Source organism: Ceratotherium simum, chromosome 13, assembly GCF_057802395.1.
Source record: "Ceratotherium simum simum isolate JZ-2026a chromosome 13, ASM5780239v1, whole genome shotgun sequence".
NCBI lineage: Eukaryota > Metazoa > Chordata > Mammalia > Perissodactyla > Rhinocerotidae > Ceratotherium > Ceratotherium simum.
The window spans coordinates 46,961,752-46,986,394 of record NC_141912.1 but is presented as its reverse complement, the minus strand read 5'-3'; the positions used below and the strand labels follow the sequence as shown (position 1 = coordinate 46,986,394).

General features: G+C 37.9%; 1 protein-coding gene across 1 annotated transcript in view; it reads right to left on the bottom strand.

The window, feature by feature from the left end:
* The window catches only part of MEP1A (meprin A subunit alpha), a 37,814-nt gene extending 16,978 nt beyond the window's left edge, over positions 1–20,836 (bottom strand). The window contains exons 1-7 of the mRNA XM_004424442.2: positions 20,768–20,836; positions 20,657–20,681; positions 20,514–20,564; positions 15,566–15,606; positions 14,969–15,044; positions 5,215–5,332; positions 1,231–1,406 (exon numbers count right to left, since the gene is read on the bottom strand). Coding sequence (XP_004424499.1) covers positions 1,231–1,406; positions 5,215–5,332; positions 14,969–15,044; positions 15,566–15,606; positions 20,514–20,564; positions 20,657–20,681; positions 20,768–20,836 — 556 coding nt within the window. The remainder of the gene's footprint in view (positions 1–1,230; positions 1,407–5,214; positions 5,333–14,968; positions 15,045–15,565; positions 15,607–20,513; positions 20,565–20,656; positions 20,682–20,767) is intronic.
* Positions 20,837–24,643: the final 3,807 nt, after the last annotated feature.

Here is a 24,643-nt window from a genome sequence, read left to right as displayed (position 1 = left end):
TAGGTGATTTTGATATGATCAGCCATCCCCACCTCTAACTCACGTGAGAACCATTGATCCACCTCACTCCAAAATGAGCTAGTTCAGGCAGAAGTCTTTTGGGATTCATATTTAATTTTAAAATATGGCCAGTTCTTCCAAGTCCCTAAAGGTAAAATTATTAGAGATACGCTACAGTACATGAATCCATATATGATATTGGGATCCAAATAAAACAGATAATTACAACGCAATTATTTGCCTTACAAAAACCACGTGTGATAATAAAGGCATTTCTGATATACTAAAATTTCATTAATCTATTACTGCCAAAAATAATGCTTTTCCACTCCCTAAACTAATTTCTAATTAAAAATTAGATGTTTTCAGAAACACGGCATTGACTTTTCCCCCAGCACACTGGGAAAGTATTCGACAAATAATGTTTTAGTGTGCTCGAAAACACTCGACTTAGTTCCGCAAACAATTAAGGAGGGTAGTGTCCAGGGAAGTCTAACAAAACTAAAGAACATGGAAATTGTGCGAATAACACAACTGCATAATAATATGTGAAATAAAACTGGTCATCCTTTGCATAGTATAGGCTGGGGGCAGAAGAGAGGTGCTCAGGAAAGAGAAAGAAAGGACCAGAACATTTTGATTAACTAGAACTCAGACTATTAGCCAGAATTAACATAATTAGGGGTACAATTTCAGATAAAAGTATTCATTTCTGTTGTTTTGTTTTGTTTTTTTAAAACCTATCATTGACTTGGTAAAGCACCAAAAAAATTCTTGAGTGTGTTTTAGAGTCATCTTACAGTCAGCTAAACCTCATGGAGTCTCCTAGAGCTACATAAGATTTCACATCCCGAGAAATGACCCCGACATCCTCAGAGACTTAATTCACTTGACTCACTAAGACAGGAAAATAGACAGCATTTTAGATAGATTTTCAGCAAAAACACTGAAACAAAGCAAAACCTTCTCATTAACTTTCAGTTAACCCCCACATTGAGTTAACCAACATACACCATTCCCTGAGACCTTTATTTGGGATCAGTTATGATTAGATCAATATAGTCCACAAGAGAAGCCAAGAAATCATACCCTCTTCCTATTGTATGTTCCCACTCGAGAAGCTGAAGCCCCCATCCACACACAGATTTGGCCAGGTCATCCCAGGGTTGATCTCAGCAAGCGATAAAGATATTAGCAAATCCCACCCAACCACCTTGGGTTCATACACACCTGAAATGATTTCATCCCACCAGATGTTCACGTAATCATCTCGGTCAGTCCTTGACTGCTCATGGTAAAATCCCAAAGCATGCAGGATCTCATGTTCAATGATAGCCTTATAGTCACATCCCTGGCCAATGGAAATATTCTGTCCCACATGTTGGTCACCAACCTCAGACCAGCACCTTTAAAGAGGAGAAGAGGGAAATTTTCTTCTAGAGAATTCTTAAGAGGTTGTAATTCAGAAGATTCCAGAACACAAATTGAAAGGAAGTTAAGTTCAATGAAAAAAAGAAATTATCAATAGCATTCTCATAGGCTAATGGTTCAACATAGGGGACTGGTTAAATAAGCAATATTCCCTGGAGGGAATGTTATGCAGACTTTAAAAGTGATGGTCCACCAAAATAGTGGTACAGACGCAGAGGCAAATTAATCCTAATAATGCATCAGGTAGAAAGAAGTAAAAATTGGCATTCTTCCTCACCTTCACAAACCCATAAGGCATTCCAAAGAATAATGCTATCGCTTTTATACCACAATATTAAGTTGTCTCTGAGTGGTGGCTGTGGTCGATATAAATTTTCTCCTTTATACTTGAATGAATTTCCAAATTTTCTTTAATGAGCAGGTATATGTTTTATGCTCATGAAAAAGAACTTCCTTAAAAAAGCAAGTTAATCAAGTCCATTTCTTTGGATGTAAGCCGATCTGTAGCATGATGATAGCACAGAGCAGGCTGCCCAACTTACTCCTGAAGGAGAACACGTAACTTCCCTCCGGAAACAGTGGACTCAGAAACTGTTGGCAGAGACTCTAAATTCCTCATGGTGTTAAACTCTTGCCCTCTTTTCCCCAACTATTTTTGTCTTTTCTCATAAATCCAATTTTCCACCTCTATTAGCAAACTCAAAGTTTTCCACAAATTGTCTCCTTACCAGCTTTAAGGTGAGGAACAAGAATCTAGACTCTAATCCATGCTCAGCAGGATAAGACATCTGCCGATAGTTCTAAACACAACCAACAAATTGCAAGTTCCTTGGTAAAAATCATGTTGTCTTACCTGCCATTGTTTCCCTGAGATTGCTAACATCAAATATTTTCAAATGCTAATGGATTTGATTTCTATTCAAAGATGGATCTGAATTATTTTCTAACAACTTTATTAAGGTATAATTTACATACCATAAAATTCATCAATTTTAAGTATACAATTCAGTGATCTTTAGTAAATTTACCGAGTTGTGCAAACATCATCATGATCACCTTACCTCTCTGACAGTAGCATTTCATTACCGAATCAGAGTTTACTCTGCAAAATATCCACCATCCAGAGGAAGCATTTATTTATTATCTTTTTTTTTTTAACATCTCTCTCTAACAGAAAGGTATAAGTTGCAAAAATACTGTAACTCTGCCACTCTGTGAATCTTCTGCCTTGTCTTTCTGAAAGAGCTCCGCTAACCTCCAGCTTCAGGGGACCAAGGCCCTGAAGTGTTTGGGACATTTTGGTCCAGCCGCTTCTCCAAAACTACCTCCTTTTCTCTTCCCCTAACTTAAATGTAACAGAGACACCTCCTGGCCCAGGCTATACGAGTCCCCCAGATTCAGGTTTTACAGAAAATGTCCCTCCAAGTTGGCCCACCCCTTCATCAGGTACCTGGGGACTGAGTTGCAAAATGAAAAGAAGCCAAGAGAATTTTACTGGAAAAGGGACAACTCTTGGAAGGTAATCAGATCAACTTTGTTTTATTTTTAAGGGAGACAACTTCAAAAAAAAAAAGTAGTAGTTAAAAAATGGAAATAAAAGCGTTTAGAAAATGAAATTTATTCCTGAAATTTTTAATAAATGATTAAAGGCTTTGGGGCTTTCTGGAAGCTCAGAGATTGCCAAGGGACAAGGTGAGGAAGTCAAAAGCAGAGGACCTCTACAATCTGTGTTCTTGGCAAGGTCTGAGGTATACTTTACATGTTTTCCCTTCACATAAGAAGAAACTGTCCAAATACCATTGGTAACCTCCATTCATGACCTACCAGAACTTCAAACAATAAAGCACATGTCCAGAAACAAATTCACTGTCTTATCTCTAAAGCAACTCTTCTGGCAATATTTCCAAACTCAGGGAATGAAGTTACTACTCACCAGTCATCCAAATAAAAAATCTGGGAGACATCCTTGATTCCTCTCTCTTTCTAATCCCTCACATCAACTAATCACCAGGTTCCGATAAGTCCGCCTCCTTACATAGTTTTGAAATCTATTCCCTCTTCTGTATTTCAACTGCCTCTTCTTTAGTGTAGGTCCCTTTCACTTCTCTCCTGGAGGATTGGAATATCCTTTAATTGGTCTCCTGCCATGTGTCTTTCTCAACTTCAATTCTTTATCCACTATTGCTAGAGTAATCTTTCTAAAACGGAAAACTGAACATATAATGAATCTTGCACAAAACAGTAGATTCCCTTACACAGTATTCTCTATTGCCAGGCTCCTGTTTATCGTCCTGGCTCCGTTACTCATCATTCTGCCCCCTTACACGCAAAGCTTCAGACATACTGACCTCAATGAATTCTCCAAGTAAGCCAGATTTCTACTCATGTTTGCGCTCTTCTCTTCTCTTTCTTCTTCCCTTTCTCTCTTCTTCTTCTTCTTCCTCCCCACTTCTCTCCTGCTCCCACTCTCTTCCCACCCCTGCGTTTGTCCTTTTCCTCGCCTCTGCCTCGATGTCCTCTCCCTTCTCCATCTCCCTAACACTCAGATTGGCTCTTCCTGAAGCTTCACCTCATAACTGCTTCTGTCCTCCTAGAGCCCACGACACTCACCATAGCGTAATATAACTATTTACTTGTTTCTCCATCACCCTCACCTGCTGCCTCTAAACCTTGTGAGGTCTAGACTGTGTCTCATGCTTCTTTGTACCTACAGACTAGCAAGCTTCCTGGCATATAGTAGGTGTTCATAAATTTCTTTTTTAATAAAATTATGAGCTAAGAAAATAACTAAGGTAAGTAAGGCACTTAACTTGTATCTAAGTAGTCATCCGAATTTTACTTTTTTTCCCACTGCTAATTGTTGCATACTTTTTTCTTAAGAGCCTGAATCATGTGCTAACTTCCTTCATCTGTTATCCATCCATGATTAACAAAAACCCCACCGTCAGAACTGAACCACCAAATCCAGGCGACACCTAGAGGCAGTGATGGGAAATGCAGCGAGAAGAAATACCTCCAGGCTGGGCTCGAAGACACAAACATAGAGGCAGGGCAGAGGGTAGCTTCACTTCCCAACCTCATCAACCCAGGTTGGTTGACATAAACACCACTGGAAAAAAAGGGCTTCTTTCTTGATATACCATTTATTTATTCTTGGAAATAAATAACTGTGAAAAGCAAATTTACATCTAGAACTTCTTAAAGAGATCCAGGCAGAGTACCATAATTTAAAATAGTACCATAAAATAGTACCATAAAGTAATTTATACTTTAATAAACCTGACTTGAAAAAACTACTGTAATTTAAAACACGACCTAAACCTAGAAAAAGAATTAAGATAAATGTCCCTCGGGCCCACAAGTATCCAGACAACTCATTCTCTACATAATACATTAAAAACGTTATGTGGGGCCGGCCCCGTGGCTTAGCGGTTAAGTGCGGGCACTCCGCTGCTGGCGGCCCGGGTTCGGATCCCGGGCGCGCACCGACGCACCGCTTCTCCGGCCACGATGAGGCCAAGTCCCACATACAGCACCTAGAAGGCTGTGCAACTATGACATACAACTATCTACTGGGGTTTTGGGGGAAAAAAATAAAATAAATAAAAAAATTAAAAAAAAAAAAAAAAAAAAAAACGTTATGTGATTTAAAAATCCACAGTGAAAAATTTGATTTTGCTTTTAGTTTCTTTCCAATTTCTTCTTTTAGCCTTTGAAAGAGATGTGTCATTTTTTATAAACCAAAGGATGCATGATTTTCACACTCTAAAATTTCATACTAACCCACTAAACTGCTGAAAGATGATATACGAGCTCTCTCCTTCATAGGGCTTGAAATCCACACAGGACTTGAGGCGGAACATTTCAAAGGCATAGAGAATGGCTCCTTTGGCGTTCAGCCCTGCAGAAATCAGTAAAAATATCAATGAGCGTTATTTAGCTCTAGGATAATATACATAACATAGTTTAGAGAAAATCATGCCACTGCATAAAATCCACAGAGGTCTATTATAGATGTTTTTGGTGGTAAATAGATTCCTTGAAAACTAAAAAATTAGTTGTGGATATAAACAATAAGTGTATACTTTAAAAACGTAATGTAAATATAACTAAAAAATAAAAATACACGTGTGTGTGTGTGTGTGTGGCTGAATAAAATCACAAAATAATTTTCCCACTTTCTCCCTTTCCTGTTTACCCATTCATGCAGAGATTCTCAGTGCACTGCCTCAGGAGACTCACATGGCAGAGCAGAAGACAGAAGTGACTGCAAGCCATTTCTGTCTTCTGGATAAATAGGTAAACTATCTTGGAGAGAAGCAGTGTGGTGTTCCTTATTCCAGTCTAAAAAAACATCGCCTTGTACTGGAGGAAGAGAGCAGAGCTTAGAGAGGTTTGTGGGTTCTGAAAGCATAACAAGCCCCTGTGGTATTTTACCTTGCTTCCTTACAAGACCCCTGGGGAGATGGCAAAGCTAGACAAGCAGCACCGCAGACAGCCTTAGAAAAGATTTCTGTAACCCAAGTTTGGAACCAATGCAGCAGAAGCCTAATGGACTTGAAGGCGTAAGAACAATAGATGCCTTCTCATAACCTGTGTGGACCAATGACCAAAGATCAAACGTCTTTTCTTTCATCTAACATGCATACACCTTAGTATTGCATAAGGCAAGGATGGGGTGGAGAAGAAACATACTCCAGAGGAACAGAGATTATGTTTTTCTTTGTGTGTGTATATTTTTTTCTTCTATCAACTCATTGAAGGTAGGTCTCTAAGTTAAAAATCAAGCTAAGTTACACAAAATTATATTTCTTGCACATTTGATTTTGTGCATTCTCTCAAAGAGTTTATAATTCTTGGCAGTTTACCAAGTCCTTATCTCATGTTTTCTTGGCCCTTATTTCATTTAACAAACTACCAAGTTGGAGATTCCACAGTTCAGATGTCATAAGATCATATCAACGTCACTAAAGAAATAGTCATTGAAATAATCAGTAAATTAATCGTGAAAACAAGATAACAACAGCAAGATCATCCATTAAACCTACTGGCTGGTTTTCATGGACTTTTACCTACTCTTACTTAGTGACATCTGTAGTAGAAGATATGTACACAAGACAGCTTGGTCATCACAAAAGTGTAAGAAAAAAAGTTTGATTATACTAAAGTCAAGCTGTCTATAAGGTTAGGTTGCTTTTGCTATCCTCAAGCCAAATGGTGGGAGTTCTGAGAGTGGTTAATTTTAAAATCACAGCTCTTCTGCCCTCCCCACACCTGAATAAGTTGTAGAAAAGGAACTAAACAACCTTGTAATAATTTTGTAAAAAGTGTCCCAACATCATTCAAAAGAAAAAAAAGTGGAAATGAAGCCTCCTTCTTCACCATGAAGCCAACCCTGAGTGCACCTCCTCTGAAAGCCACACTTGATGTTTGTGTGCTCTCTTTATGTAGGAGGTCTGATCCACTCAGGACACTGTTGGCTCCTTGAGAGGAAGGAGCTTATCTTTTGCCTTATTGTATTCCTAATTCTTTACTTTGCCTTGGCATAGTAAGTTTTACATAGCTCTGTCTTGAACAATCATGTTAGTTTTGAACACCACTAGCCCTCTTTAACCTTGGATCAAATAACATAAGAAGAGTTAAGGTCAGACACCAATGACTCTACATATTGGAGGATGAGCATAGGAAGGCTAACTCCATTCAGTCTAAGAATCCTTTGAGAGAGTTTCTGATTCTGCTAATTGTGGAGGAGCTTGAATCTGACTAATCCTCCCACAGATAACAATGATAAACTTTGGGAAAAATTAAGAAAATAAATTCTTTGACGCCCTAGAAAATGGCTAAAACAGGCAGAATCTGGAGGAGAATTTATCCTTGAAAGAAGGAAATTTTATTGGTTAAGATTCACATTTATACAGCTTTTTGCATGCAGGCACCCCCAATGTTTTCAGTGCAAGGAAGAGAGAACTCAAGCATAAATCTGCGGTTGTATTTTCTTGATGTATCACAGGGAAGAGTTTGGGATTGCCTGAGTGGCTGAAAATCAAGGGAGGAAATCCTGCAAAGGAAAGAGCCATGACTGATTAGGAGGCTGAGGGCTAGTGGTTCCAAAATCTGTGTATAAACACCTCTCCAATCTTTTGTCTGACCCATGAACTTTGCCTGGATGGGAGAAGACTCCAAGGAGCTTAGTGGAAAGGAGCAGGGGGAAGGCTGATTAAATTGAAGAGATATCTCAGCTGCTGCCCACCATAGTGAGGAGAGAATTTGAAGTTTGAGTCATGTCAATTAGAAGGGCTGAGAAAACTCTTGGGCATTCCACTGGAACCCCAGAGAGGTTGCGTCTTAGGAGTAAAGACTATGTCCCAGCACTAAGGGATTTACTTCGAACTAAGGACAAAACCAAAATAAAGCCTTCATAAATCCAATATGATCAAACAGTAATTTAACTACTCTAACAAAAGTTAACACTAGTTAGAGGAAAATAACAGAATGTAAAATCTCTACAATGTAATAGCTACAATGTCTAATATACAACCAAAAATTACTGAACCTGTGAAAAAACAGAAAAGAGTAATCTGTAGACAACAGCAAAAGCAGTCAGTAGAATGAGAACAGACTTGAAGATGACCTGTATGTTATAATTCACAGACAGAGACTTTAAAGTGTTATTATACATTTGTTCAAGGATTTAAAGAAAAAATATGAACATGCAAAGAATCTCTGCAGAGAAATGGAAATTATATAAAAGAACCAAATGAAAATTCTGTCAGTATTATATCCAAAATGAAAAATTTACTGGATGAGTTTAATAGCAGACTGGAGACGGTAAAAGAGTCAGAGAGAAAAACATTGAGAAAAATAAAGAGAGTTTTAGTGACCAATGGGAAAAATACCAAGCAGTCTAACATATGTACAATTAGTCTTTGAGGGACAGGAGAAGCACAGAAAAAATGTTTGAGAAACTAATGGCCCAAGATTTCTCAGATTTGGTTATCTAAAAAATTACCTTACAGATCTAAAAAGCTTGGTGAACCTAAGCAGCATAAACACAAAGAAAACCAACATAAGCATATCATAGTCAAAATGTTAAAAAAACAAACAGAAAGAGAAAATATTGAAAACAGGCAAAGAAAAATAGACATGTTACTACAGGGGAACAACAATATGAAAAGTAGCTAATCTCTCATCAGTAAACACTGGAAACCAGAGATGATGTAACTGGGGCAAAATATTTGCAAAATACATATCCAACAAAAGACTTGTCTCCAGAATATGTAAAGAACTCTTACAACTCAATAATAAACAGACAAATGACTTGATTTTTAAAATGAGTAAACTCTTTGAATGAATATTTCACAAGAGAAGATATACAGATGACCAATGAATAAACGCAAAGGGGGTCAACATCATTAGTCATCATGGAAATGCAAACTAAAGCCACAATAAAATACCACTACATCCCCACCAAAATTAAAAAGAATGGCAACACAAAATGTTGGCAAGGATGTGGAGTAAACAAACTCTATTCATTGTTTGTGCAAGTGTAAAATGGTACAAGCCATTTGAAAGAGGTCCAACAGTAAACCTACATCAATATTAAATCCCAGCAATTGCACTCTTAGGTATTTACACCAGACAGATGAATATGAAAGCATATATTCAAAAAAGATATGTACAAGAATATTCATAGTAGTGTTATTCATAATAGCCCAAACACAGAATCAATTCAGGGGTCTATCACCAGGAGGATGATTAAACAAGCTGTGATATCTTGTATTCATACAATGGAATGACAGTCAGTAATAAAATGAAACAAACTGTTGATACACGTAACAACACTGATGCATCTCAAAAACATTTTACTGAATAAAAGAAGCCTTAATCAAAAAAGCTTCCATTTGTATGAAATTCTAGAACAGGCAAAACTAATCTATGATTAAAACAACAACAACAAAAAAGAAGAGTAGCTGTTTCTGGAAGGGTGAGCGTAACTATGAAGGAGCAAGAGAGAACTTTCTGGGATGACAAAAATGCTCCATATCTTGATAGGAGTTGTGTAAATGTTTGTACATTGTATAAATGAAATATATTATATAAATCACAGAAATATATAAATATTTTAAAACTCATTGAACTGTACGTATAAGACTCCTGCATTTTACTCTATGTACATTTTATGTAAAAAAGAACCATAACAAATATTGAAATCTAGTTAAAGATATGCATGCTAAGGTGTTTGGGGTAAAGCATATTGGTACCTGCAAATTACTCTGAGATGCACCAAAAATAGAATGGATTGCTAGATGGCTGGAAGGATGAACAGGATGGGTAGATGAGATAAAGCAAATGTAGGTGGTGAGCATATGAGTGTTCACTATAATACTTTTAGCTTTTTGTATATTTAAAATTTTTCTTAATAAAATATTGAAAAGAGACAATGGATTATAACTTTTAAAATGCTGAAAGAAAAAAGCTGCCAACCTAAATTCTATTTCCAGTAAAAATATCCTTCAAAATGAAGGCAAAACAGGGGATGGCCCCATGGCATGGCGGTTAGGTGCTCGAGCTCCACTGCTGGTGGCCTGGCTTTGGATCTCCGGCGAGCACTGAGGCACTGCTTGACAAGCCATGCTGTGGCGGCATCTCATACAAAGTAGAGGAAGGTGGACATGGATGTTAGCCCAGGGCCAGTCTTCCTCAGCAAAAAAAAGAGGAGGATTGGCATGGACGTTAGCTCAGGGCTGATCATCCTCACCAAAAAAAAAAAAAAATGAAGGCAAAATAGAGGCTGTTTTGAAGAAAGAAGAGAATTTGTCACCAACAGATTTGCTCTGCAAGAAATGCTAAAGGAAGTTCTTCAGACTGAAGAGAAATGACACCAGATAGGAATTCAGATCTACAGGAGGATTGAAGAGCATCAGAAATTGCAAGTATAGAAGTAACTATAAAGATTATTTTTTTATTGATTACTTTAAAATTATAAATTACTTCTATATATTTTATAAAATTTTTGTATGTGTAATTCTATACATATTTTATCTATTTATTAAATCTATATTTGTATATCATTTTTAATATACTTTATATACTTTATATATAAATATATACATTTATATATAATTTATAAATTACAAATTTATAAATTACTTTAAAAGACAACTGACTGATTAAAGCAAAAATTATAATACTCTTGTGAGGTTTATAACGTATATAGTTGAAAAGTATAAACCAACAATAGCACAAAAAGCAGGGGTATAAATGGAATTATATTGTCATAAAATGCTTGCATTTTGTGCAAAATGACACAATATTAAGTCTAACGAGACTGTCATGTGTTAAGGATGCATATTGTAATCCCTAGAGCAAAGTCTCACAAAAAAGTACAAATGGGTTGAACTAAAAAGCCAAAACAAGAATCAAAATGAAACATTAAAATATTGGATTTAACCAAAGAAAGGAGGAAAACAGGAAGAAAAAAAGAACAAATAGAAGATAAGTAACAAAAATGATAGTTTTAAATCAAACTATACCAATAATTACATTAATTATAAATAGACTAAACACTCCAATTGAAATTCAGAGGTTGATAAACTGGATTAAAAAGTGAGACCCAAATATATATACTGTCTAAAAGAGATACACTTTAAATATAAAGACATTAATAGCTTGGAGGTAAAAAATGGGAAAACATACACAATGCAAACAGTTAGTATTAAAAAGCTGGTGCGGCTGTATTTAATTTAAGTAGACTTCAAAACAAAGAGTATTACCAGACATAAAGGGAAATGTCTTTAATTGATAAAATAGTCAGTTTCTCAAGCTGGTATAACAATGTGTTTGCACAAATAACAGAGCGTCATGAAAGTGCTAAAGGAAGAAATAAACGCACAATTATAGTTCAAGATTTAATACCTCTCTTTCAGTAATTGATAAGACAATTAGTCAAAAAATCAATACAGATATTAATATTTGAACAACGCCAACGATCACCTTGACCTATGTGATATGGGTAGAATAATATGCCCCCAAACTGCAGAATACAAGTTCTTTTCGAGTGCACGTGGAACATTCACCAAGATAAGACCATAAGTCTATCTAGACCACAAAACATGTCTCAGTAAATTTCAAAAGATTGAAATCTTATAGAATATGTTCTCTGACCTCAACAAAATTAAACTAGAAATCAAAAACAGAATATCTAGAAGAGCTCTGAATATTTGGAAACTTAAAAACACACTTCTAATTGACCCATGGAATTTAAAAAATCACAACAGAAATTAGAAAATATCTAAACTAAATTTTAATAAAAATACAACACCTCAAAATTTGTGGAAAGCAGTAGAAGCAGTGCTTCAAATAAAATTTATTGCTTTAGATGCTATCTTATAATATTATATTAGAAAGATGATTTAAAAGCAATGATATAAACTTCTAACTTAAATACAAAAAAAAGAGCAAATTAAATCTGAAGTAGAAAAAAGGAAATAATAAAGATAAGAGCAGAAAGCAACAAAATGAAAAGCAGAGAAGCAAGACAAAATAAATAAGTCAAAAGTTTAACACACTGCTTAAAAAACAAACAAAAAAGGCAAGTCACAGACTGGGAGAAAATATTCACTGTGTATATCTGACAGAAGACTTTATCCATAATATATAAAGTTCTACAAATAATGAAAAGACAAGCAATACAATAAAAAGAAAAATCATGAAAGAGTTGAACAGATATTTCATGAAAGAAGTTACACAAATGGCCAACAGCACGTGAAAAGCTGCTAAATATCTTTAGTCATTAGGGAAATGCAAATTAAAGTCACAGTGAGATACCATTTCACAACCACTAAAATGACTACAATTAAAAGTAACACCACCAATGTTAGAGAAAATACAGAGCATATAGGACACTGATACATTGTTAGTGAAAGCGAAAAATGACACAGCCACTTTGGAAAATTATTTGGCATTCTCCTATAAAGTTAAACATACATTTTCCAAATGATCAAGCAATTCTATCCCTAGACATTTACTCAAGATAAATAAAAAAATATCTATCCACCCAGACTTATACAAGAACGATCACAGTGGCTTTTTTCACAACAGTCCCAAACTTGAAAGAACCCAATGTCCATCAACAGAAAAATGGATAAACAAGTTGCAACATATTCATACAAAGGAATATTACTGAGTAGTAAAAAAAAAATTAACTACTGACCCACAACAATGTGGAGAAACTTCAAAGCTGAGCAAAAGAAGCCAGATACAAAAGAGCACACACTATGTGATTCCCTGTAAGTGTAAATCAGTTGTAAATGAAGTAAAACTGATCTATAGGGAAAAAATTAGAATGGTAGTTGTCTCTTGAGGAGTGGGATGGGGATTGGCTGGAAAAAAACACACGAGAACTTTCTGGAGTGTTGGAAGTGTGGGTTACATAAGTTTATGGATTTATCAAAAGCCATTGACCTGTATGCTGATTTGTGTATTTCACTCTATGTAAATTTAACTTTAATAAAGGAATTGTGTACAAATATTGAACTCTAATTAGCATGTTTACTTTTCTCAATAGTATGGGCCCAGGTATCTGAATTCAACTCTAAAGGCGATTCCCTTTTTTTTTTTTTAATTTTTTTCCAGTTTTATTGAAAAATAATTGACATACATCACTGTATAAGTTTAAAGTGTACAGCGTGGTGGTTTGATTTACATATATTGTGATGATTACCACAATAGGTTCAGCTAACGTCCATCTTCTCAAATAGATACAACAAAAAGGAAAAGAATTTTCTCCTTGTGATGAAAATACTTAGGATTTACTCTCTTAACAACTTTCCTGTATGTCATACAGCAATGTCGAATCAACAAAAAACAAAACAAACAAACAAACACAAATTTATAAAGTTGATTCTTACATGGTGCTGCTTGAGAACTGCCTCTGAATCCTTACTGCTGCTGTCTTATTTCAGGCCACCTGTCTTTAGTCTTGCTCTCTGTTAATCTTTCACCTACTTTGCAGCTAAAGAGACCTTGCTACTCAAGGTGTGGTCAGCAGACCAACAGCATCAACATGCCCTGGGGAATTGTTAGACTTGCAGAATTTCAAGCCCAGCCTCTGATCTCCCCTGCATTTTAACGAGATCTTCCGGGACCCTCATGCCCATTAAAGTCTGAGGAGCACTAGTACACCTCACAGAGGCACAGTGAAGGGTAAATACAATGTCAAGTGAAGGCACCGTGCTTGGCATATAATAGAGATTCAATAAGCTATCTATGTCTTGATGGGAGGGGCACACCGGTGTGACAAACAGGAAGAAAAATTGTCATGGCAAAATAACATTTTTAAAGTTGATGTTTCTTAAATCATGTTGCAATAAATATGAGTGCTCCATGAATTTGCAAGTGTGCTGGCCAACACTGCGGAAAAACAGCAGCTCAATTTTCTGTGAAATAACAGAACAACAGCATTGGTTTATATCTAGCTCTTCTCCAGAATAGAGATTGGAGGCAACCCTGATAACAGTGACGGAAAATATTGAAACATAATCTACGCCTCCTCAGAGCGGGAGCAGCTAACAGCCCATGAAGATTGAGCAACCTTGTCCTAGCTTCCCCTCTCCTCTCTCATCTTCCTCTGTGTACACAGATGGGCCTCGCAGGCACTGCGTCATCGTGGCTGCTCAGCTGTCAGTCAGCTGCTTGAGGTCAGCCAGTGTCCACACGTGGCTGCTAATATTTCATTATTTCCAACAATGAGTAAAATATAACTTATTCACTCCTTTATCTTGAGAGTGAAAAGAATATAAATTATTAATACTGAGGAACAAGGACTAGGAACATGTGAAATATAGACTTCTATTTCTCAAAAGTGTGGCAGATTTGTCTTGTAACAAAAAACGAAGAAATTAATATGCTGAAAATAGTATCCTCGCACCATATTTAGATGCACCTAAACAAACTATTGTTTAAAGTGCGGGGCCGCCCCGTGGCTTAGCGGTTAAGTGCGTGCGCTCCGCTGCTGGCGGCCCCGGTTCGGATCCCGGACACGCACCCATGCACCGTTTCTCCGGCCATGCTGAGGACGCGTCCCACATACAGCAACTAGAAGGATGTGCAGCTATGACATACAACTATCTACCGGGGTTTTGGGGGAAAAAAAATAAATAAAGTGCAAATTTTTCATTGCTATGAAACTAAATAAAATTTTAAAAAAATAAATAAATAAAGTGCAAATTTTTCATTGCTACGATGTCAAATTATCTTTCCTTGTGTTTTTGTTCTTTCTGTTGCTCCTGGTCTTATTAACATGTTAATGTGTTCTGCATTTTTAAAATTATTATTTGATACTCTGTATCTCAGACTGGTTGAGCAGCCCTGGTTTCCATGTAAAGTTATGCCTTTCATTCCATGAGATAAAGAATCGTCAGGGCTTGGAAACCCTTTTTACATTGGTAATTACTCTCAATCTGAAGCTGATGAATAAGAGGAGGGGGAAGAGAGAAGAGTTAAGCCCAAAGTTCCTAATTAAAACAGTTAATATTACCCAGATTGTCAGCCAGAATGTAAGGAATGGGGAAGCTCCATCTGGCGTCAGGGTCTCTCAGGGCGTTTCTGGATTTCTGTAGAAACAAAGGCAAAGATGACTGGGAAGGCTGATCCTCGAGGTCTCCTTGGCCTCCTCCTTCGCTAGACTCTCACACCACGAGCAACCTGTCACACAATTCAAACAATTTCATAGCATTTGTCTTCTGATTATAAGGGTGATGAAAGTTGATTATAGGCAATTTGGAAAATTTAGAGGAATTATTAACAACAAAATAAAAGAGACTTGCAGTTCCTAAAAACTGAGATAGACACTTTAAACATATTGGTGCATTTCCTTCTCTCTCATTCTTCACGTTAGGAAAATTGGGTGGACAAGCAAAGTAATAATTATAGACTCTTTTGTACTGTTTCTAATTTTTTCATCTGTTTTTGTCATGACCAACCACGGTGGGCGTTCTTGTGGGTACAGATTGTAGATTAGATTCTTCATCTCCTTCACAGTGCCCACCTCAGGGCCGGACACAGAGCGGAGGCTCACAACCCTATGACACATCCGGTCCTAAAGATCACTGTTGTGTCATTGGCAGCTACTCACCCGCAGGAGGATGTCCCCTTGAAACAGGTCCAAGCCCGCAGCTAGACATGGATTTTTAAAAAGAAATATTTGAATGAGTGTTAATAAAAGGTATCTCTCGTAATAAAATTAATCTTTTCCATTGTAAATCTTTCATTGTTAATCGTTATGTGGCGAAACTCGTTTTGAAATAACGCAAAAATTCCCTCTAATCGAGTGAATGTAAATAGCCATAGACATCATATATTGTCACATCCTCTGTCTTCACCTTTGGAACAAGAAACTTTGTCCAAGAATCTCAGAAGTCAGAGATGAGTTAGAAGGGATCTTATTAACAAGACAGGGAACAAGAAGTGTTGGAGAGGATGTGGAGAGAAGGGAACTCACATACACTGCTGGTGGGAATGCAAAGTGGGTGCAGCCACTATGGAAAACAGTACAGAGATTCCTCAAAAAAATTAAGAATAGAACTACCATGTGATCCAGCTATTCCACTGCTGGGTATTTATCCAAAGAACATGAAAACACATATGTGTAAAGATACATGCACCCCTGAGTTCATTGCAGTATTATTCACAATAGCCAAGACTTGGAAGCAACCTAGGTACCATCGAGGGATGAATGGATAAAGAAGATGTGGTATATATACACAATGGAATACTACTCAGCTGTAAGAAATGATGAAATCCAGCCATTTGTGACATCATGGATGGACACTGAGGGTATTATGCTAAGTGAAATAAGTCAGAGGGAGCAAGTCAAATACCATATGATCTCACTTATAAGTAGAAGATAAAAACAACAACAAACAATCACATAGAGACAGAGATTGGATTGGTGGTTACCAGAGGGGAAGGGGGGAGGGAGGAGGGCAAAAGGGACGATTACGCACGTGTGTGTGGTGATGGATTGTAATTAATCTTTGGGTGGTGAACATGATGGAATCTACACAGAAATCGAAATATAATGATGTATACCTGAAATTTATATGATGTTATAAACCAATGTTATGGCAATAAAAAAAAGAAAGAAAGAATCTTTCGTAGGGGTTGGTGATGCTAAATTTGCAGCCAGAAAAATTCTAGAATTCAATAAAAATTTGATCATCTTATTGTCAAAAAAAAAAAAAGAAGGGATCTTATTGATCATTGACTTCAAACCTCTCATACTTCAGGGGACGAAACGGAGTCCTGAGGCAGGAAGTGATGTACTAGGTGGTCAGTGGCAGAGCGAGCATTAGAACTCCTGACTTCCCATCCAGGACCCTTCTTGCCATTGTACCATCCTGCCTCCTGACCCTAGGTAAACGGGTTGATTTTGCTCTTTCCCATGGAAAAGCAGTGGTACCCTCCAAAGCCAAATTCAAGGGGCTGCCTTTGTAATAAAGACCAGGCAAATATAGAGAGATCCATTCAGACTTGGATCTCCAAACATCTGCTGTCAGGAGCTTAGCAGAATATACATTCTCCTTGATGTCATTCCTTAATTCTGGCCTCATACGGTTCTGAAAATAAGGTCCTTAATAGGGAAGATCCTTGTGGGAAAACTTGAGGAGCATTGAAAAATGTCACTTCTTATCACAACCCTCATGTGTGATAAGCACCCTCCCCTATAAAACACAAACAAGTCCAGACAGGATCATTGGATTGTACTTCATTCTGAGGACAGCCCCTGATTTCCAGCTGGGAAATCAAGCTAGAGAATGATCACCACAGCCTCACGTGGTAACAGGTCCCATTTGCAAAGCCTATGGTTCATTCAGGAGCTGGGTTCAGTCTCTGTAAATGACATCATGGAGGTGTCAGGTTTTAGAAGGCATCCTGGTTTCACTTGCTAATGACTAACTAAGGCTGTCCCTGCATCACCCCCTTCCTCATGCACACATTTCCTAGATTTGCTTAACTTCCATAACCCTAACCTATTCCTATGGTAACAGCACAATTAAACAACAACACAATGATACCACTGGCCCACTGGCACTAGGACCTGGGTGTTGAATTGTATTTTCAGTAGGTGTACTATGTGCTGGTCCATCCACACTCTTACCTAGGCTTGTCATGAAAAAAAAGTATGCATTTCCTGACACCTGGCCTGGATTAAGGATGGGGGTCTGGGGAGGGGTCTTCCAGAGCTATGTAGAAAAGGCCACCTGACCATGGCCCCAGTGGTTGGACAGCATGGATGGGGTCACAGAGGGTGAGAGAGTGCAGCAGGAGAGCACTTCACAAAGAAGTACAAATCCATTGAAAGCAAGCCTCACTCTATTCACTACCCAATTTTTTCATGCAGCATATCCCTATTAAATGCCTAATGTGTCCTAGGCATTGTTCTAGATGCCAGGGTCATAGCAGAGACTAAAACAAAGCCCTCAGGGAGATGACACTCTTGAATTGGGAGGGAAGGGAGACAAATAAATAAATATAGAGTATGACAGATGGTGAAAAGTAAAATTGAAAAGAAAAACATAAGGTAAGGAGAAAAAGAGTGCGGAGGTGTGGGAGGGTTGATCTTTTATAAAAGGTAGTCAGGGAAGATCTCTCTGAGGAGGTGGCATTTAAGCCGAAATCCAATGGAATGGGAATGAAGAAAGTATTGAAGGCAGAGGCAACAGCCAATAGAAATGTCCTGGGGCAGGAAAGCCTTGATGTCCTAGAGCAGTGCTTCCCAGACTTCAGCCTCAGAATCCCCTGGAGGGCTTGTTCAACACAGATTGCTCAGCCGGACCCCCAAGGTTTCTGAGTCAGTAAGTCTGGCGTGGGGCCTGAGAATTTTCATTTCTAACAAGTTCCCTGATGATGCTGGTTGGGCAACCACACATTGTGAAACACTTTTGTAGAGGAATAGCCATGAGGTCAGGGTGGCTGGAGAGCTTGAGTAAGTAAGGAGTTGAGTAATAAAAAATAGGTCTGAGAGGTGGCTGGCGTCAGATCATCTCAACTTTAATGTGCCTAGGAATCAACTGGGGTCTCTCAAAATGGAGATGCTGGTTCTGTAGGTCTGGAGTGGGGCCCAAGATGCTGCATTGTTAAGACAGCTCTTGGATGGTACACGTGATGTTGGCCTGTGGACCACACTGAGAATCAAGGCTCTATGGCCTTTAGTTTGTGTTGGATAAGAAGTCATTGGAAGATTGGATCAGAGAAGTGACATGGTCTGTATGGTATCAAAAGGAGCTCTTTGTCTACTTTGTGAAGAATAGCGTGTACAGGGTGAGGGCAGAAAGGGAGGAGCAGTTATGAGGCCACTGCAGGGACCAGGCCAGAGAGGAGGCGGTGTGGACCATGGGAGGAGAAGAGAAAGCGCTGGAAAGTCACAACTTGTATATAATTTGATGCTAGATCTAATAGCATTTGCTGACAGATTGTGTGTAAAGTGTGAGAGAAACACAAGTGTTAGGGGTAGCTCTGAGGTTCTGAGATAAAGAGCTAGAAGGAGCTGCATTTACTGAAATGAAAAAGATTGAGAGGAGCAGGTCTGGGGTCGAAAGGTTAAATCAGCATGGTAAGGCATGGAGAGAAGATAGAAAAACGTGACAACTTTCTCTGTATGATTTCCCCCATCAATTTGTGATTTAGAGTCTCACTATGTGTCTAACCCAATCAATCCTGGTAGCTTGGTTGGAATGACCTCAAAAGAGAATGGATCCACACGGTCAATTTTCTTCACTGGGGTCTCAGTTCAGGGATGGTGGCAGAGCTGAAGAGTAAGAAATGGCTCTAAGACAAAAGATTTAATTTTTACTAGATAAATAAGGATGAGACTAGGAAAATCCAGGCCTAATCCAGGGGAAATAATTTAATCTAATCTGTGCCTAACAAGATGTCCAGGAGATTCTGATGCTCAAGTTTGGGAAGCACTAATCCGACACCAAGGCTTTCCTGCCTCAGGACCTTTAAAGTACAGCAGATCCTCTGAATTACATATACCTTGACTGTCTGACTCTAAAGAGAGATAATTTGATGCCTGGTTCTGAAGTCACCCATTTACCCTGCTAAACTATTTCTACTCTGCCCATGCAGCCATTCTCAAGCTCTTCCAATTAAATATCAACTAGCCTGCCTTTCCTATAAATGCGACAAAGCCAGAGGAATTTAACTCTTAGGTATGGGGTTTTATAGTTTTGTAGTCTTCAAATAGCACTGAGCTATTGAGCTATGAATCAGGAGACCTGGAGGTGAGCCCCGTCTCTGCCATCTGTGATTTTGGGTGAGTCACGTTAATTAAAAAGAGCCTCCCGTTCCTTCCTGCAAAATGACATGGTACTTACTCCACTACAGGATTTGACAAATAAATATGCAATTGGATTTGAAAGCTTTTGTAAACTATAAGGTGTTTATGGTCATGAATACTTTTGTTTCCCACCAATCCTAACCAAAGACACCCAGAATGTAGAGGTTTTTCTCTCCTTTTAGAAGCAAGATAAGAGATGGAAAAGAGAGATGATAACTCAGCTTCTCTTTCCTCTCGATGATGAAGATTTCCTCAAGAAACGTGTTTGTGGACAAGATGTCGAAACGGAACCACCTTTAGAACGATTTTCTCTAAGTTCCGAGCGAGCAGTTGTTAGTGCCTATGATGGGCCGGTAGAGATGCTGGGGTTTTTTCCCACCTAAGTATAACCAAAGGCATATTCCTTATATTTTTCTTTAGAAAGAAGAATAATCATCCATTTTTTCCCTGTTTTTCAAAATGGAAACTGAAAAAATGAAATTTTCATAAACAAATATCTCGTTATATATTTCTAGATCGATTGAGCACTAATTAGTTCTCCTAGAAAATTTGGTCTAACCATCATTCTCTTTCCACATTTCCACTTTTCAGAAACTCTGCAAATTCTAATAAAGCACCAACAAATATTTCTCCGCTAAAGTTACCCAATACCATATTATGAAGGTAAGAGTTTTTCAGCAATTCTATCACATAATTTAAAATTATTTCAAGGCATTAATAATGTAAAAATTGAACCCACCTAAATTGATTTCTGAAATATCCTTCTGTTCATCAAAATCTGTCTCATGGACTGGTAAAAGTAGGAAAAAATTGTTATTAGTCTTGCTGAACAAAAGAGAAAAAATTCAGAAACACTCTCTATGCATTTCAATTGATTCTTACCATTTCCTTTAGAAAGATGCTTAATCTGAAAGGAAATAAATAGACAGAAAATGGATCGTGTATACTAGTATTAATATTTCTAAATACCCTGAAGAGCAGAACTCAACTTACCGATACAGCTGCTATGTGGGCAAAAAGCAAGATGAAAGAGAGAATGCAAGTAGCTCTACTCCAAACCATTGTTGCGAGTGAATAGATTTTAGCAAAGACACCTTGTGATAAATACCATTTGGACCTTGCCCTGGTTGGCATATTAGAACTTTGACCCTTCCATACATGTAGCATTAAAAAAAAGTAGTCAAAATGTCATTGATCCTTTTGAGGACAGATACTAAACTTAACATAAAAGCTCAAGTTCCAGGGATCAGGGAAAAGTTTGAAAAAGTTAATACTGAGATGAGCATATAAAAATCAATAACATTCCCATACACCAGCAATAACTGCTCATATAATATAACAGATAAAAGATCCATTTCACAGTAGAAATAAAAACAATCTATAAAATGATTATAAAGTACTTAAATCTAATAAAAACTGAATTAGAGTTTTATGGAAGTGATATAAAGCAATTATCGAAGGACATAAAAAATCTGTGTGTCTATACACATATATACATATATATTTATAGATATGCAATATTCATGGATGGAAAGACTCAGTATAATAAAGATGGTCTTTACGTAGGTATTAGTCTATAAATTCAATGTTATTCCAATAAAAATCTTAACAGGGTTTTTGTGGAAGTTGACAAACTGACAAATTCTTTCTGAAATTCACATGAAAGAGTAAACCTCCAAAAATAGATGAGAAAATTCTGAAAAGGAAGAACAAGAAGAAAAGAACTGCCCTAGCAAAATATCAAAAATTTTTATAGTTATGGTAGACAGTGTGATATTGCCAAAAAAGAACGAACAATGGGTCTATAGACTAGAATAGAAAATATCAAAACAGATGCAAGCATATATGGGGATTTCATATAGGAGAGGAGCCAAAAAATCAATAGGAAAACTTTTGTCTTTTCCATAATGATGTTGGCACAATAGCATTTCCATATGAGGAAAAAATTAAATTCTTACACCATTCACAAAAATAAACTCTGGATGGATTAAAGATGTAAATATGAAAATCTAAACTTTGAAAAAGAAAACTTAGGAAAACACCTTTAACTTTGAGGTCAGAAAAGATTGCTTTAACAAGAAAAAAAATCACAGAAATCATAATAAATTTGACTATATCAAAAAGTAAACTTCTTGGTGACAAAAGACACAACAATATAGTTAAAAGACAAGCCACAGATGGAAGAAGATATTGATACTGCATATAATTGAATAAGAGTAAGTTACCCAGGGTTTGTAAAGGAATTCCTACAAATCAATAAAAAAAAGAGACGTGATCTAAAAGAAAAATGGACAAAAAATATGAACACGAAATTCACGAGAAAGAAAACCCAAATGGCCAATAAACACATAAAAAGATACTCAACTTCACAAGTAATTAGAAAATTATCAATTCAAACAACAATGAAACGCTGCCTCAAGCTCAATTTGGCCTAAAGGAAGAGGTCTGACAATACCAAGTGTCGACAGGAGCGTAAGGGAACAGGAAATCTTACACGGTGCGGGTGGGACAGCAATTCGATGCTAGAATGCTAAAATGTGCATAATTTATAAGCTAGAAATTCCACTTCTAGGTATATACCCACAGAAATGCACACATATGTACACAAAGTACCATATAATATATTCATTGCAGTATTTTTTTGTAATAGTAAAGAACTGGAAAAATGTGTTTATACTAGAAGAAAAAATAAACTATGGAATATATGCAGTCATGCATGTTTAACAACTAGATCTCTAAAAAAACAAGCCCTTCTTTGTAGTGTTTGCTGATTTCCAGGCTATAAATACTGCACCACGGTCAATTTCAAGCTACCAACACTACATCACTGAACGCAGTGCTGGGAAGAGATGTGCACCGTGGGCTCTACCTGCCCAAGCACAGGACTGCATATGTTTGCACACCCTCCTTCTGTTGTATGCATGGGGTGAAGGCACCTTGGTAAGGGGCAATCCTCAAGATCTAGAGCCTGCATGTCTCCACCTCAGACCAACTACTAGGGCAAGTGGACTAGTCCTGATGTCAGAAGAGTATATCCTGTCAGAAAAGCATTTCCGGAGGCAGAGAGTGGGGCTTCCTGCGCTACGAAACAGGAGGCGTGACAGCAGGGGGCCAGCTTCTGCAGCTTGCTTCCATTTTACCACAGCTATTGACAGTGAGGTTGTAAGAGAAGGTATAGAGTCATCTCCCAGCCTGTCTAACCACTGGAAGCCACCAGTGTTTTCCAAAAAGAACTGAACTTGCTCAACAGCTAAAAGGGCTTAGGTTAGCAAATACAATCTATATGATTAAAACATGGGTGGGAGGGACTTGATAAACATGAACTTAATGAGAATAATTGGCTCTAAGTATAGGGGAGGAAAACACAGGAGACCTTTATTTCTTGAATGTACTGTTTGGTTTTTCTCAAATTATGAAACAATGGTGACAAAAATGAATATTTGTTAATTTTGGAGGCCAAGAAGTAGGGGTTTAGGACTCCGTTACTTTGTTTTCTTAAGAAAGGGTTTTGGTATTGCTCTCTACTAATCTCAGACGTTAGGATCAAACAGGTAGTAGTAGGGCTGTTTAATTCTTTCCACCCTCCCCTGCCTCCAGCCAGATCTGTTTTTGTCTTTCCCTTCCTTCTTAAACTTATCTGAACAATATAATATAATGATGGCTTTGGAGTCAGATAGACAGGAATTGAAATCCTTCTACCGTTGACTACCTGTCACATTTTGAGCATCTGCTTTCCATGTGTAAAATGGATAGCGGTGCCTACTTCATGGGGCTAATGTAAGGATCCAATGGGGTAACGTATGTAAACCACAGGTACCGGAAACACAGGACGCACTCAATAAACTATAGCTCCTTCTATCCAAGCACACTACCTCCTAGCAAAGGACAGGCAATAAGAACTCAGATCTCAGCACGCTCCTTGCTCAGCGAACCCTGCTGACGGGAGCATAGATCTTCAGCAGACACAACTTGCCCCTGGTGATTTTCCTTTTATGATCTTGATTGTGGGTGTTAATTAGTTACCAGTTATTTGCAATCCTAGGCACTTCATGTCCCAGGGTATCAAGTGAGTGAGGCTGGAGACTTAAATCCTAGGTTTGAAGGGTTTATGGCTTTGTAGTTACAAGGTAGATTATGCACTCTGCTGGGCAAGGTCCACGTTTTATTTTCTGTATCTCCCCCAGTGTCTGGCGCATAGTAGGCAGTTAGAGATCATGTTGGATGAAATACAGTAAAATCTAATTTTCTTTGAAGGTATTGGATGCAGTGACTTGCTTTGATGTCAGTGAGAGCATTTTATAAACTGAAGATTGGCAGCGTGAAGATTGGAAGAAAAAGCCATTGGCAGGTGGGACGAGGGAAAACTCTCCCCTAACTGTTGTAGGGCACTCTCCAGCCCAGGCCAGGACCCACTCGGGACTGAGCTAGGAGGCTGGCGAAGTCCTCTCCCCACAACCTCTTCTTGGGGCTGTTCCTTACTCTCTGCTTCCTCCACTTCTACCCTCTTTCAAGACACCCGTCCTTCTGCTTCATTCACAGAGCTCTGCTCTCAACTGTTAACCTCTAACAAAACTAACTGCCTTTGCTGTTCCTCTGGGCAATCAACATATTAACAGGGACTCAAAGGCGATTAGAGTAAGAGTTGGCAAACTTTTTCTACGAAGGGTCAAAGAGTAAATATTTTAGGCTTTGCAGACCATAGGGTCCCTGTCTCAACTTTTTAGGTCTGCTGCTGCAGCAGGAAAGCACTCATAGACAGTAACTAAAGGAAAGAGTGTGGCTGTGTTCCAATAAGGCTTTATTTACAAAAACAGGTAAAGGGTCACAGTTCGCTGACCCTGGGTTTTAGAGACTTGACCCCCCCCAGAT